At 44.4% G+C, this 20997-nt stretch overlaps 1 protein-coding gene across 4 annotated transcripts in view; it reads left to right on the forward strand.

Annotated features, from left to right (window-relative positions):
* Window positions 1-20587, forward strand: part of LOC309569621 (cathepsin S-like) — a 59165-nt gene extending 38578 nt beyond the window's left edge. Inside the window, exons 4-11 of one of the 4 annotated variants that reach the window (XM_082275513.1) lie at window positions 60-215; window positions 4153-4377; window positions 4470-4632; window positions 5678-5780; window positions 19339-19823; window positions 19972-20058; window positions 20146-20174; window positions 20436-20587. In XM_082275513.1, the coding sequence (XP_082131639.1) occupies window positions 60-215; window positions 4153-4377; window positions 4470-4632; window positions 5678-5780; window positions 19339-19438 (747 nt within the window). In that variant the 3' untranslated portion in view covers window positions 19439-19823; window positions 19972-20058; window positions 20146-20174; window positions 20436-20587. Of the gene's footprint in view, window positions 1-59; window positions 216-4152; window positions 4378-4469; window positions 4633-5677; window positions 5781-19338; window positions 19824-19971; window positions 20059-20145; window positions 20175-20232; window positions 20320-20435 lie in introns of all 4 variants that reach the window. The other 3 variants (XM_082275512.1, XM_082275514.1, XM_082275511.1) reach the window with 3 other exon arrangements.
* The last annotated feature ends 410 nt before the right edge of the window (window positions 20588-20997 follow it).

Raw genomic sequence — 20997 nt, forward strand, 5'->3', positions numbered from 1 at the left:
GTTTTACAAGGTGACATATACTATAACTAATACCAGTAACTGTATCTCTTTTTATTCAGACTAGTGAAGAAGTGGAGGCCCAGCTTACTGGACTTATACTACCTGCCCGTAATATGAAGAAGTTGGGTAACTCGTGGAATGTTACAGATCGCTTTATGGTACCAGACGCTATCGATTGGAGGGATAAGGGATGTGTCACAAATGTCAAAAACCAGGTAAGACAGATTAAGGTGTATTACTGATATTAATAAATATGTTCAGTAAAACCACACAAAAAACAGGAAAACATACTTCTTACTTCTCTGGGATATTGTCTTCCCCACCCATGGCCCAATTTTAACTATCCTACCATCTGGACCTTCCCAAACAGATCACACCCACCAGACCTGCCCAGGATGCACCGACATTCAGGCTGACCCCTCCCCTAAATATGTAGGAGCTGCCCACTTACAGCTGAAATCCCCTGAGTTAATACCCTTTTTTGAGTTACTATGCAAGCTCGGTATATTAAATAAGGGGGATGCTGTGATCTAGGGATGCATTCAAGACACGGCATCATCGGGACAGAGAATCTACATGTGGGACTGTCCAGAAAATCTGGGACAGCTGGCATCTATGGTAAAAAAAATGGTTTGAAAGAATTCAATATTCCCCTCATTTAGCTTCATTAACTTTTTTCGGAGCACTGTCGCAGAGGTCAACTGAAATCTAACAGATTTGGTTCTTCAACTTCATGACATTACACACTGCAAGTTCACACGTGTATTCTCCCAGTACATTCGATGACATGACTGATGTTGTTTGAAAGTACTTCAAAATAATTTTTTTAACATTCAATTTTGGAGTGACTATAATTTATTAAAAGTAAACCAAGTTTACTGTTAGAAATTAATTTTTTTAGAAAAAAAATTTCCATCTTGCTTCTTCAAATTTTCTTGACATTAAAGTCAAAATCAAGCAACACTTTGACCCCCATTAATGATTAGAAAGTCAAACAAATGTTCCTAAAACATTTTCGAAGAAATTCCACTAGTGTATGACCAGCTTAAGAGGGTTACTTCAGTGTAGGGCAGTGATGGCGAACCTTGGCACCCCAGATGTTTTGGAACTTTTTTTTCCCATGCTGCTCAACTACACTACAGAGTACATGAGCATCATGGGAATTGTAGTTCCAAAACATCTGAGGTGCCAAGGTTCACCATCACTGATGTAGGGGATAAAACAGAAACAAGCATACACCCTGGCTCTCAGCACCAGGGACCTTAAGGTACCACTGATAGACTCTTGACACCGTGAACAATTGTAGCTTGCAAATGGCTTGCTCTAGTGCAGCCATTCTCAACCAGGGTTCCTCCAAAGGTTGCTAGGGTTTCCTTGCCCTGTGGGTTACTGACCTCCCATCTGATGGTGCCTGCATAGTTCTGGGTCCAATGCCACTGCATGACACCAGTAATCAATTTAGCTGTCTGTATGAAGGGGGCATTCTGACCACCATGGTATAAGGGTTATTCTTACCACTGGCCACCATTGTAAAAGGCATTTTTCTCATTGACCGCCAATGAATTGGTCTTAGCAAGGGCTCCCCGAGACCTAGAAATGATCTTCTGTGCTCAGAAGGTCGATGAACGCCGCTCTAGAGGCACAGCTTTAGGCTCTATTCTAACCAGCGCGACTTGTCAGGCGACTTGTCAGCCTGACAAGTCGCGCTCCCTCGCGGTCCATTGACTGCTACAGGACCCGTTCTAATAGGAGCGACACAAGTCGCTCCGACTTCGAAAAAGGGTCCTGTACTACTTCGGGGCGACCTCGGAGCGACTTGCATAGACTTCCATTTTGTGAAGTCAATGCAAGTCGCTCCGATGCCGTGGTGTATGGGACTGCACAAGTCGCCCCCGAAGTAGTACAGAGTCATGCCGCCCCAGTGTGAACCGAACCTTAGTGAGACATTTTTAAAGAATTCAAAGGGTCCCCTTTCAAATAAAAAAAAAATCAAGGATGAACATTTTTAGAAGTGTTTTGACAGATGACTAATAGCTACTTGCAAAAACATATTCTAACACATGTAATCTTGATACTACAAAGTTCTGACATAATAAGCAAAGATATACGTACACTCCAAGCTTAATGTCAATTTGCATATTAGATTTCAGTATGTCCTGTTTCTGTGTAAAATGAAACCTTTGGTTTCACTGACGCTATAAACATTACATAAAACTCTTATCTGGTTCTATTTCTATGGCTTTTATCACCCTGTTTAGAAGTCATATTATACTGTAAGTCTGTAACCTTGGCCCTTAACTACCCGTAACCCTCTCGTTACCAGAGCAGTTTTTGCATTTTTTCCTAATGTTTAAAAAAATAATTTTAGGTCTAAGGATTAGTTAAAAAAAAAAAAGTATTATATATTTTCTGAAAGGAGACACCATGCAGAATAAAATAGCGGTAGCTAGAGTTAACTGTGAATATTGGCCCTAGAATTATTACTTTTATTGGTGTGCTTGGTGATTTGTGGCACAAGTGGGATTTTCATACATAGGAGCCCTTGGCAGGTGTGTTGACATACATAAGGGTGAGGTGGGCTCAATCTTTTTTGGCGGGGGGGTTTTAAGTGCTTGGATTAGGTTTGTTTTTTGACAATTTTTTTTCCCACTAAAACTTTATGTACATAACATAGGGGACAAAAGGTCCCCTTTTTGCGACAGGTTCTATTTAATGAGACAACGCAAGTTTTTTTTTTAGACTGATGTCTCCCCTGTGCTCTATTGAAGTTAATGGAGTGGAGATCATGCTCCAATAGCTTCTTCTCTGGTCGATGTGGCACCAGAAAGTGACAATGATGACGGTGAAAGTGATGTTGTACACGTTGCTTCTGGGTTCTTCACAGCCAAGAGAGATCAGCAAATGGATGTTTTCTGGTCTTCCTCTTCTCCTATCTAGCTCAACCGCCAAGTATGTCCAGGTTCAGGAACTATGGGGAGGGGGCGCAGTGATGAAAATTTAATTTTGCAAAAAATACTCAATAATGTGCAAAGAAAATGTAAGGTATTTTTGCTTGCACATTTGGATAATCTAAGTGCTTCACTTCATTCACTAAGCTAGGGGAAAATTCCCTTGCAAAGTGATCAGTGTATTTGCCTTTAGTAAATCAATCCTATAGTAGGATTACAGTTGGTATATTTGCCATGAATGGCGCTGCACGGTGGTCAAACGGCATTTAGTACTAGGGAAGGTACACAATGCCCTTGATTTCAGTAATTTATTATGCCAATAATACCATATTAATACAACTGTTCAATACAAGATTGTAAGCTCCTTGAAGGAAGAGATGTAAATGTACAATATAAAGAGCACTACATAAAAATTGTTAGCACTATATACATATCTATAGTATAAAATAATATAAGACTGTCCTATAATAGAAGAACTGTCCATATACTGTACATTGCAAATTTCAGGCAATTTAACCTCTTTTAATCATTTGGAAATCAACCTACCAAGTACCAAGTAGGCAAGTCTACCACCAAATTTGATTGTCCAGCTGAATTAAGTCGAATTCAACTAAGCTTTAATCTGACAACTCTTAATATAGGTTAATTAAAAAAAGAAATTGAAATCAGAAAAAATGATTGCATATCGTCAAAATCCATTATATTTTTAGCCGCTTTCTTTAAAGGCCTTGTTCCAAAACTGCTTATCTCCATTTTCAAAAACACAAGATTCCGATTTCAGATTGATCAAAAGTGGTTGAAATTGCTGGAAATTTTCAATGTGTATGGACGGCTTCTTTTTAATTAAAAAGTAGCAATTGATCTTGACAGAAAAGGCAATTTAATTTGACCAAAGCATTTTTTTTGTGTTTGTGTTGATCTCAGGCAAAACATTCAATTAAATGGTTGAATCTTATATATTCTATCATAACTTATATGGACATCATTAAAGTCTCATTGTGCCTCAAATAAAATCCCCAACAAACTGCAAATTGATCTGTTCTAAAACTGAAAGCAGATGTTTTTTCCTCCTCATCTATTGATAAGCAAATATGAAAATCTATGATGTGGAGCCCTGTGGAATAAATCAGATCTACAATTTAGACGGTTGCCCCACTCTTCTGTAAGTTTATTATTGCTATTGATATTACTACCTTTGTTGTAGGGCTCCTGTGGATCCTGCTGGGCATTTAGCGCTGTTGGTGCTTTGGAGGGGCAACTGAAGCTGAAGACAGGACAGCTGGTCTCCCTCAGTCCTCAGAACCTTGTCGATTGTTCTACTCAATATGGAAACCATGGCTGCAATGGTGGTTTCATGACCGATGCTTTTCAGTATGTGATTGATAACAAGGGCATCGATTCTGATTCGGCATATCCTTATCATGCCACAGTAAGTAGGTCCTTATTGAATATAACAAGGCTGTAGCTGACCATTTTGGTTATGCAAAACATCTACCTACTGTATTTTTTTTTTCTTTTAAGGATGGACGGTGTGTCTATAACCCATCTGGCAAGGCTGCCTCATGTGTGAAATATCAGGAGGTACCTTCTGGTGAGGACAATCTGAAACAAAGCCTTGGTACCGTTGGACCAATATCAGTAGCAATTGATGCAAAACATCCTTCCTTTTACCTGTATAAAAGTGGTAAGTTTTCCCTAATCAAACCTGAAATTCCGTGTTGTAGTAAAAGTAACTCTTGCAGTGGCTCTCAATTTAGCTTATTCCTTGCTCCTCCGGCAGCCATCAATCTTCTCCGCTGTCGCTGCTCCCAGGATGTGGACAGACCCTTAAGCCCCGTACACACGCTACGAATTTCCGCCGACCGGTCGTCCGTCTTTTGTCCAGAGTGCGTGTCCGTTGGTTGGAATGTGCTCTAGACTGCACACGAATTTTCCCGTACGACAGAATTCTACTTCAGAAGTGATGTCATGTGTTGGATTGCTTTCTATGTGTTCTTTCATCTCTGAGCATGCCTAGTCTTACTCATAAGATTTTTCCACGTCGAAATCTGTACTAATGAGACGAAAATCGGACGTGTGTTGACGGAGGAAAAACATTTTAATGCCTGCACATCAGGATTTTGTCAGCCGAAAAATCGGAGTCGGCTGTCGAAAGCACCATACTAACAATCCGAAAATCGGCAGATCGGTCGTCGGACGAAATTTCATCCTGTGTACGGGGCTTTAATGTCTACATCAGCCTTTCTCAACCATTTCAACACAGAGGAACCCTTGAAATAAATTTTTGGTCTCGGGGAACCCCTGCTAAAAATTAAAAATCTACAACTCATGACACATTAGTGTGACAGTCAGTGGGAAGAATGCTCCTTACTCTTGTCATCATTGGGAAGAATAACCCTCTTACAGATAGCTAAAAGGAACAATGGTGTCATTGGGAACTTATCTGAGAAGCAGAAATTGCCCCTTTCTCAGGGAACCCCTAGCAACCTCAGGAGGAACTCTAGGGTTCCACAGAACGCTGGTTGAGAAACCCTGGTCTACATTGAAAAATGCAGCTAAACATTTTATATCACCATGCCTTTTCAAACTTGTAAAAGCAACCCACAGACCAAAATACTGAGTTATTGCTAAAGTGTGAAGATTTTTTTAATTTACGGGTAGAAACGGAAAGTAGGAAACTTCTTTAATCTTGTATGGACAAACTTTATTACAAAGCATGTTCTCCACAGGTGTCTATGATGATTCATCTTGCACTCAAGATGTGAACCATGGTGTTCTTGCTGTAGGGTATGGAAACCTTGGAGGAAAGGACTTTTGGCTGATAAAAAATAGGTAAGACTGCTTTTTCATATGGTGTTCAAGAAGGGATACAATGGATATACAGAAAGCATGAAGCGTGTAGATGTATATTTTCTGGTCTCCTTTATTTGTTTTTTCCTTTGAATGCACCAGAATCAAGCACCAGCACCGTGTCTCACAATGCACACTGGCAGGGCGACTCGCTGATGTCAATGCACCCCAAACATTAAAATGTGTCACTGTCAATATTACCTTAAAGCAAATGTTCACACCCCCCCCCGGATCCCTCACCCTCACTTACTGGGTTGGTCTGGGTGGCACATTTCTGATACCCACCCAGAGAATCCAGCGTTGTCCTGCTGAGATCCTCATGTATTCTGACACCTCTTGGTCCTGCACCGCCATGTTGATTTTGACATCATAAAATGGCCCATGGCTCTTCCTGGTTCAGTCAGCGTGTCTTCTTGATGATGCAGCGCTAGGCACGACCCCCTCTTGCTTTCAGAATGAAGTGCTGTGCTTCCTGGGATATGTGACATGCATATCCCAGGAGGCAAAGGAAGGACAGTGCACGTTATTCTCCTAGGCCAATGACGCACAAGGTGGGACCACAGGGCCACCCTTTTTTTTAATGAAAAAAATACAGCACTATTCTGACAGCAGAGAAGAGAATGGGTGGAGAGGAGCGAAGTCTCTCCTGAGGGTGAAGATCCACTTTAAAGTACTCAAAGCCAACCAACAAGTACTGGGTGAGGGGCTCTCCAAAAGAGAGACACCCCAAGGCAGGGGAGGAAGAATCCTAGGCGCAACATATACTCCCCCTAGACTTCAGGGTAGGCCTGAAGGCCTACACCCTACAATTGAATGTGAAAAAAAGCACACATATAATTGCAAGCAACATAAGTGAAGAAAAAAATCATGAAAAAAAACATTAAAAAAAAGGTGCCAGTGCATGTACAGCAGTGGGTAGGCATTGTAGGCCTTATGGCCTGGTAACAAAAATTCCCCAGAGGGATTAGAACCCCCATCAGATTTTTATTGCTGCCTGTGTCCCCGTTAGGGAGAGTCACCTTCTCTGTTTGTCCTGTTTACCTTTAGGGCTCATGCATACCGAGCTTAAAAAAATGCCACCTTTACAGGCGTTTGTAATTTTTTACAGGCATTTACAGATGCATTATAAGAGGAGCGCTTACAGGCTGGTATAAAACCAGAAGAGCAGAAAAAAAACACTTCACGTGCCTAAACGCATCTAAACACTAGGTGCATGTTGGTGCGTTTGAGTGTTGATACATTCCAATGACCAGAATAAGTTGATATTCTGGCCAATGGAATTCATTAACACTCAAATGCTTGACACACCCAAATGTGTTTAAAAGTGCCTACAGGCGTGCACAGTACGCAGCTTTAGGCTGGCCAGGGATGGTTTGAATCTCGGCCAGTCCAGCAGGACCGATCGATCAACTTGGGTACAACCAGCCTGCCGGATTTACTATAGCCGTTAGCGATAATCACTGTCTTCATCCGGTGTAGGTGGTGTCCCCAGCCCATCAATCCCCCCCTACCCCTCGTCAGGAGAACCCAATGTCTCAGCAGGACTGTCTGTGTTGATGGGGGAATCATACAAATTTCTTTCTTGCAACCAAGGGTTGAGAAGAAATTTGCACCGTCTATGGCCTGCCTTAGGCGTGTTTTTTAAGCAGCTTTTCTCTTGCCAGAAGTTCTGCCATTCAGAAAAGGAAATCAATTGCCTAGTGTGCATGAGGGCTTATAAGCAAGAGTAAAAGAAAATCCCAAATTTTTGGTTGTCACCAGAACCGAACTAGGGGGTAAATGTTCCAATGGGTTCTGGTGCCCCTAGTGAAAACCTGGGATTCATTCACTTTACTTTTTTTTTTTTTTAAATCAATAAAAGTCTTTATTGATTCACTTTACTTTTAGTTCTAATTTAAACAGTTCTGGACCGCCCCATGCAGATATACTGCGGCAGGGCGGCCCTCCTGCGCGAAACTTTGCACCTGAACGTCATTTTGTGCACTGGGTCTTGGGCGCGCGCCACCAGCGACCCGCTTCTGCTGTGATTGGACACAGTGGGAGCTAATCAGCGGGTCCGGTGGACCCAATGTTCGCCGACACCCCGCGATCATTCATGAGAGAGGCAGAACGGCGGTCTGCTTATGTAAACAAGGCAGACCTCCGTGCTGTGAGAGGGGAAGATGGAGATCTTGTGTTCCTGCTAAGCAGGAACACAGATCTCGGTTTTCTCCCATTCAAAGCACCCCCCCCCCACAGTTAGAAAGAACTCCCAGGGAACACATTTAACCATTTTATCGCCCCTGATGTTAACCCCTTCCCTGCCAGTGTCATTAGTACAGTGACAGCGCATTTTTTTTAGCACTGATCACTGTATTAGTCTCACTGGTCTCCAAAGTGTCAAGAGGTGTCAGATTTCTCCTCCACAATGTCGCAGTCCCACTACAAATCTCTGAACGCCGCTATTAATTAAAAAAAAATTAAAAAATTAAAATTTCTTAAATCTATTCCACAGTTTGAAGATGCTATAACTTTTGCGAAAACCAATCAATATACGCTTATTGGAATACGTTTTATAGCAAAAAGTAAAATATATTCTTTTTTATTTTTTGAAAATTTACGGTGTTCTTTTGTTTATAGCGCAAAAAATTCAAATCGCAGAGGTGATAAAATACCACCAAAAGAAAGCTCTATTTGTGGGGAAAATGAACAAAAATTTTATTTATTTGGGTAATGCCTCCCACGACCGTGCAATTGTCAGTTAAAGTAACGCAGTGCTGTATTGCAAAAAATGGCCTTGTTGTGAAGGGGGGTAAACTTTTTGGGGCTGAAGTGGTTAATCACAAGTGACATTCATTTCTGCTATCTCAGAACACCTTTTTAGCTTGACCAATCTCTGATCTTCCAAATAGCTAACTGAAGAATAGGAACACTGTCACCACCATGTAGTACAACAAGAAATTCCAATAATTTTCAGAGCACCCAGGGGCGTAACTACAGGGGTTGCAGGGGTTGCAATTGCAACCGGGCTCCATGCTCCAGGGGGCTCGTGTGGCTCCTCTGTACACCTGGATAGGAGGGGGGGCAGGGGCAGCATATAGAGAAATCACTGTCCTCCTTTTTCCTCCTGTAGCTGTGCTCCCTCCCCTCTCCTGCCGGCTGCTGCATGGGATGTGTCACAATAGAGAACCAGGAAGGTTGGTAAATATGTAATTTACCAGCTCCTTCCTTTTCTGCATGGACAGAGTCATAGTCAGTGACAATGTCAAAATATAAAATAAAATAATAAAATGATAAAAAAATAATGCAATTAAAATACCAAAAAAAAAAAACTACTGACACCAGTGGGTGAGCTTCCAGGATCACAAAGGTCACACTTGCAACCGGGCCCTGGCATTTCACCACTGTGGGGAGGCCCCAAGTTAGCAGGAAGGGGGCCCACTGCAGAACTTGTGAAAGGGTCCAGCTGCAGGACAGTAATAAAGGGCCCCACAACGAGAGTAAAGGGCCCCAGGATCAGTACAAAGAGCCCCAGGCTTGAAGGGAAGGCTCCAGCCAGGGGTCTGGGGGGGTCCTTCATGGTTTCTTGCACCGGGGCCCTGAAGGTTCTAGTTACGCCTTATGAGAGCACCCATCATTTCCAACAATATTTTCCTAGCAAATGAATCTATTATTATAAATAGAACTCATATCAGCACATAATTTAATAATTATAAAAACATATAATAATTCTTTATCATTGTGAACAGCTGTAACGTCATTGGCTATTTCTCGCAGTATAGTAACAGCTTATAAACTTGCTACTACCTTTAAGCATAAATAGCGTTACACAAAATATTATTAATATCAACATTATATATTTTGTATGTTTTGTCAAAAAACATCACAACTTTATCAAGATCTAAAAAGAATCAGATAGTGTGGAAACCAGACAATGATGTTTGGTTTCAAAACATGGAACAGCATAGGTCACATGATATAGGACAATCTGCATTTGGGAGCATGTGATATAGCCATATAATAATACCAATACATAGACTGTTGTAGAACAGGTTTGGTAGTTTGCTATAGCTAACACACATGTTTACTTTTATAAAATCTTTATTTTCAAAATTTGCAAGTTACAAACACAACAAGACAAGGTGCAGAACAGAGTAATAAACAAGAAAATGCAGCTTGTATGAATACATAACAATGGTTGCGAAGCAGACAATAACAGAAAGACATCGTTATATAAGACGGGTGTACCATAATGTAGAGTGTGCCTATTGGCCAAACGGAGGCGAACCTCAACCAACCCCCGTCCCACTGGCTGGGGAGGGCTCCGGAGAGGGATCTCCAGATGGGCCCCGCATAACCAAGGCCCCCAGTAACCAGGGCCGGCGCTACCACTAGGCGAGTTAGGCAATCGCCTAGAGCGCACTGCCTGTAGGGCGCCTTGCCGCTGATTTCCCCCTCTTAGTATGTCCCTCTCCTCTCCTCTCCGTTCGGCTCTGCAGACTGATCAGGGTCTCCCTCCGAGTCCCTGACAGTCTGCGATGTGCGAGAACAGAGGCGGCCGGTGCCGCGCCTCTATGATCATCAGTGAGAGAGAGAGAGGTGACAGTCTGTCACTGTCTGTGTATCTCTCACTGGCTGCAGCGTGCGTGCCCTGGGCTTCACACATCTCTTCTCCCCCCTCCCCCTCCTGTGTTCTGAGCTCTGTTGTAGTACACCGTCTGTGAAGGAAGGTGGGCGGGAAGATTAAAAAGCCGAACTGACCTGACACTGAGAAGCTGCTGAAAGAGCCCGGGGATCACTCCACATGAGGTAACACTTCACTGACCAGACCCTCCAGATCTTGCCCCCCCCCCCCCTTCTCTCCCCCCCCCCCTCTCTCTCCCTGACCCTTCTCTCTCTGTCTTTGCCAGCACTGGAAATCCCTTTACCCCTTTCTGTTAATGTTAATAAACTCCTTCCTTCCCATCATCTCCCTATGTATAAGAGCCAGTTCACATATGTGCGGATGCGCTGATTGCATGTAATTCGGAGCGCACTGCTCCTTCATTACATGCGATCTCCTGTGCGGATGCAAATTTAGCCATACACTTTGTATGGCTGAATTCGCAGCGGATCCGCACCAAACTCGCACAGTAGGCATTTTTTGAGATGCCTCAGGATCGGATCGCACAGTGGTTCACATTTGTGCGATCCGATTCTGTGTGAACTGTCAGATCACACTGCGATATGCGATCAAACTGGGGGTGTCGTTAACATTTCATTGACACCCCCAGCGTATCGCATATGGCAGTGTGAACTGCCAGATGTGCGGATGCGATGCGGGAACACGCTGCATATTCCCAGCCTTCCCGCATCCCACAAATGTGAACCAGCACTTTGTCCCGATTCACACTGGTGCAATGCAGGAAACCCTGCGATTCAGTGCCGGTTCCCGCATCGCACCAGAATTGCACACTGGTTCACACTGAGATCTGTGAATCACTGGGGATGTCAATGTAAGGTTAATGACACCCCCCCAGATTGGTTCAAAGATCGCAGTGCGAACTGTGAAATGGTGCAGGAATCAGATCGCATAGGTGTGAACATCCATGCGATCCGATTCCAGTGTGGACCAAAAATTAAGACCTGCACCATTTTGGTGCAAATGTGATGCGATTTCAGCCTTACAGTTTGTATGGCTGAAATCACATCACACAGACATCACATGTGGTCTGGGCAGCAATGTGGTGTGAATCACATGCGATGTCTGACATCACACAAGTGTGAACCAGCACTTAAAGTGGTATTAACCACTTCTGGACCAGAAGGATTTGCCCCCTTAATGACCAGGCCATATTTTGCGATTTGGCACTACATTATTTTAACTGACAATTGCGTGGTCGTGCGACGCTGCACCAAAATAAAATTGATGTCCTTTGTTTCCCACAAACAGGGCTTTCCTTTGGTGGTATTTGATCACCTGTGCAATTTTTTTTTTTTTTGTGCTATAAACAAAGAGCGACAATTCTGAAAAAAAAAACAATATTGTTCACATTCCCAAAAAAAATGGTAAAGATCTAAATTTTTGATCATTTTAGGCCAATTTGTTTTCTGCTACATATTTTTGGTAAAAGAAAAATCACAATAAGCGTATTTTGATTGGTTTACGCAAAAGTTATCACGTCTACAATCTAGGGGAAAGATTTGTGTCATTTTTATTTATTTTTTTTACTAGTAATGGCGGCGATCTGCGATTTTTAGCGGGACTGCGACATTGCGGCGGACAGATCGGACCCCTAACTGACATTTTTGACACTTTTGGGGGTACCAGTGACATTACTACAGTAATCAGTGCTATAAATATGCATTGTTACTGTAATGACACTGGCAGAGAAGAGGTTAACCCAGGGTGATCAAAGGGTTAAATGTAAGCCTAGGGGAGTGATTCTAACTGTGGCTTCTGAAGTGACCATAGAGACCTGTGATCCTATATAGAAGGATCACAGGCGCTCTGTGATCATTCCAGGGAGAAGAACAGTCAGATGTGTTTACAACAGCTGACCGTTCTTCTCTCTCAGTAGGGAACGATTGCGGGTGCCCATCGGCATTCACGGCCGCCTGTCCCGTGGATTGGCATCCATGCTGCCTATTAGGGGAGCGCACCAACGGCAGCACGTGCTTGCCCCCAGCACGATTGACATAGAGCTATGTTGTTTTGCGCAGCCTAGCCAGCCTGCCGCAGTAAAACTGTGGCGGGTGGTCGGCAAGTGGTAAAGTAAAGCCAAATATTTATTGTACTGCAGCTTACTAGTTCTTAGATGGGTGGCTGCATTAGTTTTCTTTCTTGCTTTTAGGTTTTCTCGCTTTTGTTTTCACATACTGATCCTACTAGTAAGTCAATCGTTTTTTAAAAGAACAAGCCGTCTTGCAGATGTAGCAGTTAGAGGGTTAAATAAAACCATTTAACACTGATAAAGGGGTGGAGTCAGGGGCGGAGCCAATGGGGGCGGCAAAATTAAGTTTCGCCTAGGGTGTCAAAAATCCTTGCACCGGCCCTGCCAGTAACCTTAATCACCATGCATAGTTGCTGCAGTTACCGCATTCTGAAATAATTAAAACAGCAGACACAGAACATAGACACAGAAACCAAATGGAATAACCAAAAAAATGAGGCCTCAGTGGGGCCAAGGAAGGAGTAGAAGAAGGAAAGAAAGAGAAAGAGAGAGAACGAAACAGCCTAGAGAAAACACGGCCATAGAGGTAGCAGTGCAGTAAGGAGGAATCCCCGGGTTCTAGGCAATGACAGACACCCCCCAGGTCCCCCCCCCCCCCCCCAGTGCATTAATCTTTAGGGATCTCTTCTGAATAGAACATCCACCCTGTCCAAGTATCCATGAAGCGAGACGGCTTCCCCAGTAGGGTCAGAACCCTTCTTTCAGCCTCCATAACCCAGTTCACTTCCTTCTTCCATTCAGCTAAGGCGGGACAGGTGGTCTGTTTCCAGTGTCTTGGAATTAGACACTTAGCAGCGTTTTAATAGAAATGGGATGACACTACGTTTGTACCTCTTAATTGTGAGGTGGGTATCATGAAAAAGGTACTGGAGTGGGGTGCCCTCAGGAGGGGTAATAGCCAGTTTCTGAATCCAGGGATGAACAGCATCCCAGAAGGGTTTAAGGACTGGGCAGTCCCACCAATTATTGAGGAACGTGCCCTCCTGGCCGCAGCCCTTCCAGCAGCAGAGATCAGCGTTCAGAAACATCTGTTTCAACTTCGAGGGAGTCCTATACCATTGGGACAGGAATTTGTAGGAAGATTCCTGGATCCTAGTACTAATAGAGGAGAAATGGGCAAGGCGCAATATTTTAGTCAGCTGTCGTGTCGTAAATTCCGTTCCCAGCTCCCTCTCCCAGTCCCAAACATAGTAGGGGACCGAGCGAGACATCGAGCCAAGGACCAATTTAGGCATATGAGAGAGAAGATGTCGGGAGTCCGGGGGATGGACAAACCACCGTTCCAGGGGTGAAAGTCGATCTATCGGGCGAGGGGGGGGGGGTAGGAAGTCTGGTTACAAAATCAGCCATCTGTCTGTGGCGCCAGACTGACATAAGGAAATCCCCAAATCGAGCTCTGAGCTCGGTAAGGGACAGCAGCTGCCCAGACGGTGCAAACTTGCCGCAAAACGTCTTCCCGTCGTCCCCCCAAGACCGGAAAAACTGAGTGTCCTCGCCAGGTTAAAACTAAGGAAACCCCCCCAAGGGAGCTAGAGGGGAGACCCCGGCTGAAAAGTCGCCCCCTGCGTTAAGTCTATCCCATATCCGAAGGGTTGCCTTTGTTAGAGGAGATGTCCAATCCGAAAGACCCCTGCCACTCTCCGGGACCCATGGTGCACCCGCCATGGTGTTTTCTAAAGGCACCCAAGGTTTGGTGGTCGCGTCATTAGCCCAGTTCAGCATACGGACCAGGGCCATAGCTTTATAGTAAAGAGAAACAACCGGCAATCCCACCCCTCTGTCCTCCTTCCGTCGCCTAAGGATAGCCATGAGCCAGGCGTGGGTGTTTACTATGCCAAACAAACTGTTGGAAGGATCGGCGAAGGCGTTTAACCACTTTACCACCGGAGGATTTTGCTGTCTTCCGTCCAGGCCACTTTTTGCGATTCGGCGCTGTGTGACTTCAACTGACAATTGCGCGGTCGTGCGACGCCGTACCCAAACGAAATTTACGTCCTTTTTTTCTCACAAACAGAGCTTTCTTTTGGTGGTATTTGATCACCTGTGCGATTTTTACTTTTTGCGCTATAAACAAAAAAAGAGCGTTTATTTTGAAAAAATAACAATATTTTTAACATTTTTTTATATGAAATTACCCCCAAAAAAGATGTAAAAACCAATTTTTTTAAAAAATTTTGGCCAATTTGTTTTCTGCTACATATGTTTGGTAAAAAAAAAATCGCAGTAAGCGTATTTTGATTGGTTTGCGCAAAAGTTATTGTGTTTACTAACTAAGGGAAAGATTTCTGTCATTTTTGGTGTTTTTTTTTTTAACGCGTAATGGCGGCGATCTGCGATTTTTTTTGCGGGACTGCGACATTGCGGCGGACAGATCGGACCCTTGACTGACATTTTTGGGGGTACCAGTGACATTACTGCAGTAATCAGTGCTATATATATGCACTGTTACTGTAAAAATGACACTGGCAGGGAAGGGGTTAATTTTATTGGAGAGGGAGGGGTTAATGTATGCCTGGTGCTTACTGACGTGTAGGGGGGGAGGTGACTGAGTGAGTCATGGACAGATCGGATGTCCAGCTATGCTGAACACTCCGATCTGTCAGTCCCTGTCACTATGGAGATCCGCCCGCTGTGTTTACACACAGCGGGCGGATCTCCAGACTCAAACCCCGACGATCGGGTAAGAGCAGCGGCAATCGCCGCTGCTCCTCCCCTGGCCCGACTCCCGCTGTGAATGAAAACAGCGGGAGTGAGCCTGCGGCGGTGCGCAAGCGCCGCCCAGAAGGGAGAGTGTGTGACGACGTAGTACTACGTCGTCAGACGATAACGAGCCACTCTTCCGCAGTAATATTACTGTGAGCAGACGTAAAGTGGTTAAAGAACAGTTGAGGCAACTGTATGGGGACAGTATTGAGGAGGTATATAAGTCTAGGCAAGATGGTCATTTTGAGTACATTAATACGCCCAAACCAGGAGCGTATGAAGGCAGACTTGGCGCCCAGGAGTCCAAACAACAAAGGGACTTCCAGCGCTAACTGTGATATCTCTCACTCTCAGGAATGAATAAAGTCAAATTACCGTGTGGTGCTGCTGCTAATTAATGCTGATTCAGCATAAGTCAGTGAATGGGGGGGAGGGGCAGCAGCGCTATCCCACGGTACATAGTCTACAATGTAACTCAGGCAGGCTTGATGGAAAACCTTGAAAAGTTTATTTATAAAAATTATATATAGTGATGATGATTAAAACATAATAAAATTTATTCCAAACCAGATCTGTGGCGTTGCTGGGGGTCACAGGATGACCGAGCCGCTGGGTGAGCCGGAACTGTGTAGATGATCACAGCAGGGAACCAGGCATAAGGGAGAAGGATCTTATGTGCCAAAAGCAGACCGGACCAGCCGGTAAGGTGGCGTGGCTTCCTCCCACCCGATAGCGTGGCTGCTCGCACTGAAGCAGTGTAGACGTGCCGCGGAGCCGCCAACCAGAGGTATCCACAGCGGAGGCCGCTACTCGTAAGCGGCGTCAGCAAGCGTCGGGACCTGGCCTGGAAAGCATCAGAGTTGCCGTGACGACATGTTTCGCACTGCTGTGCTTTGTCAAAGTCACGGGAGGAACAGCAACCTGAACATTTAAGGTGGAGGAGGGGGCGGGCACCCAGTGTCTCGATATCTCGATATGTCTCTAGATATCGAGACACTGGGTGCCCGCCCCCTCCTCCACCTTAAATGTTCAGGTTGCTGTTCCTCCCGTGACTTTGACAAAGCACAGCAGTGCGAAACATGTCGTCACGGCAACTCTGATGCTTTCCAGGCCAGGTCCCGACGCTTGCTGACGCCGCTTACGAGTAGCGGCCTCCGCTGTGGATACCTCTGGTTGACGGCTCCGCGGCACGTCTACACTGCTTCAGTGCGAGCAGCCACGCTATCGGGTGGGAGGAAGCCACGCCACCTTACCGGCTGGTCCGGTCTGCTTTTGGCACATAAGATCCTTCTCCCTTATGCCTGGTTCCCTGCTGTGATCATCTACACAGTTCCGGCTCACCCAGCGGCTCGGTCATCCTGTGACCCCCAGCAACGCCACAGATCTGGTTTGGAATACATTTTATTATGTTTTAATCATCATCACTATATATAATTTTTATAAATAAACTTTTCAAGGTTTTCCATCAAGCCTGCCTGAGTTACATTGTAGACTATGTACCGTGGGATAGCGCTGCTGCCCCTCCCCCCCATGCCCAGGAGTCCAAGTCTGCCTTTATATGATCCATCAGAGCCCCATAATTCCTGTCGTAGAGGACCTGCGGGTCTGGGGATATATGAACTCCCAAATAGGGGAGAGAACCCTCCCTCCATTTAAAGCTGAAAGAGTGTCGCAGGGAATCTGCCATGTCCGGGGGGATGTGGATAGGGAGCAGTTAAGACTTGTCATAATTGACTTTGAAATTAGAGAGGTCACCAAAACGACGCAATTCGCGCATGAGCACCGGAAGGGAAATGCGGGGGTTACTTATATAAAACAAAAGGTCATCAGCATAAGCCGAAAGCTTGTGCTCCGCCGATCCCACGGTGATCCCCGCAACGTCCAGTGTGTCCCACACCGTGCGCAAAAATGGTTCCAGAGCCAGGGCAAAGGGGAGAGAGGACATCCCTGTCTGGTGACATAAATACGAAAGGCATCTGAGAGCAAACCGCTCACCCTGACCCTGGCTTCAGGCCCACTGTAGAGCACTAGAATCCACCCCAACATCCGGTCATCAAGGCCTAGGGCCCGAAGAACCTCGACAGGTATGTCCAATCAACCCTGTTGAAGGCCTTTTCAGCATCCAATGACAAAACCAAGCTCGGGGCCTTATCCGGACAATGTTGAGCCCATTGCAGGACGTGCAGAGCACGAATGGTGTTGTCGCGGGCCTCGCTATTGGGCATAAAGGCCGCCTGCTTGGGATGGATCAGGGCAGCCACGTGGTCCTGAAGGCGCAGTGCCACATGTTTACTTTGTAAGGAAAAGAAAGTATTGAGTATGCATATGAGAGGTCTTCAGTTGTGCTGGGAAGTTGTAGCACTTTCAGATGCTGCTGTACCATTAATTAATCTTGCGATATATATCAGAGTGCTGGTATTTTTATTGATCAGAGTAAAACCTTATTTTAAAGAGCACTTTGATATGCCACATAATTTCTATTTATTTGCAAATGTGTACCACTAATATCTCTATTTTGGCATAATGATTATAATGGTTTATGGCGAACGTCTTCAAACTCGACCCGCTACAGGATTTTATGTGGTCCACAGCTAGGGTCAATGGCGTACCCTCGATGCGCACTGCTTGAGAGTTAAGGTCAGCAGAGGCTGCCTATGAACTCCGTCTCCGAAGTACATTGAGTTGAAAAAAGTGTTTGATCCCCTGCTGATTTTGTACATTTGCTCATTGACAAAGAAATGATCAGTCTATAATTTTAATGGTAGGTTTATTTTAACAGTGAGAGACAGAACAACAACAAAAAATATCCAGAAAAATTCATTTAAAAAAAGTTATAAATTGATTTTCATCTTAATGAGTGAAATAAGTTTTTTATCCCCTATCAATCAGCAAGATTTCTGGCTCCCAGGTGTCTTCTATACAGGTAACAAGCCAAGATTAGCAGTACTCCCTTTAGGTCCACAGAAGCATTTAATCAATCAGATTTCAATCTATCCACCTTGGCCAAGACCAAAGAGCTGTCCATGGATGTCAGGGACAAGATTGTAGCTCTACACAAGGCTGGAATGGGCTACAAGGCCCACCGCCAAGCAGCTTGGTGAGAGGGTGACAACAGTTGGTGCGGATATTCGCAAATGGAAGAAACCCAAAATAACTGTCAATCACCCTGATGTAATGTGTGGCTCTAATACGGACTTGAATATAAAGGGGACTCTAATAGGGATCCAGATGTAAGGGGGACCCTGAGGGGGATTTTTTTCATCCCCTGATTATTTGTAAAATATACAATGCGGCCCTTGTACTAAAGAGTTTGGAGACCCCTGGTTTATTGTAACAGTACAAGTGTTTACAATGCTGTATAACTGGATCAGTGGTTTACTAGGATGTGTTCTTGTAGTAACGATGAAACAGCTAATGATGTTTATTCTTATAAGTATAATCTAGTAAGAGTGACAGTATGACAAGGTCACTGCCTGTCCCGGTGTTCCGTGAAAAAACCATACCCGTGAGAAAACCATACCCTCGTCACTTCCGGAGGGTATGGATTTCTCACGGTACATAAACTTGCCGCGGTTAGAAGAAAACAGCTCCTCTGCAACATGAATCATCTCCGCTCCTTCCCCTCTCACTTCCCTGCTCTCGGCTAATAAATATAAAAGCGCATCACGGAGACGAGATGTGCGTCATATCGATTCCATACACCCGCCGCCGCTTTTATATTTACTAGCCGACATCAGGGAGGTGACAGGGATAGCAGAGGAGATGATTAATGTTGCTGCCGAACTGTTTTTATGTACCCGCCGCAAGTATCTGATTATACACACTTCCGTTATGATTTCCTACCCTCCGAGCATGCGCACTTCTAATCTTCACAGCTGTTCCATGCTGTTTTCGGGGCTCTGAGCATGCGCACTGCTGCGCTGCTCAGCTGTTTCACACAGGAAGTGACGAGGGTATGGTTTCTTCACGGGGTATGGTTTTTTAACGTTACACCGGCATATTAAAAAGGTCTTCATGCTCTAAGAACATCCCCATATGTATCCTTGTTAATTATTTTCAATTAAAATTAAAACAACTTGTGAATTTTGTATAGACCTATATAAAGTGCAAGTACTCATTTTTGTCTTTTTTTTTTTCTCATTCAGCTGGGGGGAAAATTACGGAGATCAAGGATATGTCCGAATTGCAAGGAACAAGGGAAATATGTGTGGCGTGGCCAGCTATCCGTCTTATCCAGAAATGTAAAAAAACAGTCCGAAAACAATGGAATTAAAGCACGATAATAAATTAACTTTATACAGCCAGTGCAGACGTTGTACAACACTTCTTTGGATTGTGGCTGACCCATATGGAAATAATGTCATGACTTTCTTAATCCACTGGAATCAATACTATAAACTTGACTATTGACTTATTTCAAACATACTGAGAAAGTATATATTAGCTGGTATAAAATGTCCACAAAACAAAACTCCAATTATCTCTGGTCTCTCTGCATTTCATGGAGTTATCTTAATTTACAGTATCTTTTTCAATTTTCTGTGATTTTCTGTCAGTGGCTATTCTTTATTAATGATTAGCTAACAAAACCTGTCATTTAGCATCTAAAAGGTCTAGTAGCTCTTCAATGGTGTAGACCAGTCTACTGGCTCTTGAATGGTGTGGATCAATCCACTGGCTCTTCAAAGGGGTAGATCAGTCCACGGGCTCTTCAATGGTGTAGACCAGTCGTCTACTCGCTCTTGAATTGTGTGGATCAATCCACTGGCTCTTCAAAGGTGTAGACCAGTCTACTGGCTCTTGAATGGTGTGGATCAATCCACTGGCTCTTCAATGGTGTAGATCAGTCTACTGGCTTTTGAAAGGTGTGGATCAATCCACTGGCTCTTCAATGGTGTAGACCAGTCTACTGGCTCTTGAATGGTGTGGATCAATCCACTGGCTCTTCAAAGGGGTAGATCAGTCCACGGGCTCTTCAATGGTGTAGACCAGTCTACTCGCTCTTGAATTGTGTGGATCAATCCACTGGCTCTTCAAAGGTGTAGACCAGTCTACTGGCTCTTGAATGGTGTGGATCAATCCACTGGCTCTTCAAAAGGGTAGATCAGTCTACTGGCTCTTGAATGGTGTGGATCAATCCACTGGCTCTTCAAAAGGGTAGATCAGTCCACGGGCTCTTCAATGGTGTAGACCAGTCTACTAGCTCTTGAATGGTGTGGATCAATCCACTGGCTCTTCAAAGGGGTAGATCAGTCCACGGGCTCTTCAATGGTGTAGATCGGTCTACTGGCTCTTCAATGGTGTAGATCAGTCTTTCTCAACCTTTTTACTCCAATATAATTTTCAGGCCTTACTTTACTTTTTAGTAGATTAGTCTACTAGCTCTTCAATGGTGTTTATCGGTCTACAGGCTCTTCAATGGTGTAGATCAATCTACTGGCTCTTCAATGGTGTAGATCAGTCTTCAGGCTCTTCAATGGTGTAGATCAGTCCACGGGCTCTTCAATGGTGTAGATCAGTCCACGGGCTCTTCAAAGGGGTAGATCAGTCTACAGGCTCTTCAATGGTGTAGATCAGTCTTTCTGAACTTTTTTACTCCAATATAATTTTCAGGCCTTACTTTTTAGTAGATTAGTCTACTAGCTCTTCAATTGTGTAGATCAGTCTATTGGCTCTTCAATGGTGTAGATCAGTATACTGGCTCTTCAATGGTGTAGATCAGTCTACTGGCCCTTCAATGGTGTAGATCAGTCTACTGGCTCTTCAATGGTGTAGATCAGTCTATTGGCCCTTCAATGGTGTAG

Source organism: Pelophylax lessonae (genome assembly GCF_965119305.1).
Source record: "Pelophylax lessonae genome assembly, chromosome: 13".
NCBI lineage: Eukaryota > Metazoa > Chordata > Amphibia > Anura > Ranidae > Pelophylax > Pelophylax lessonae.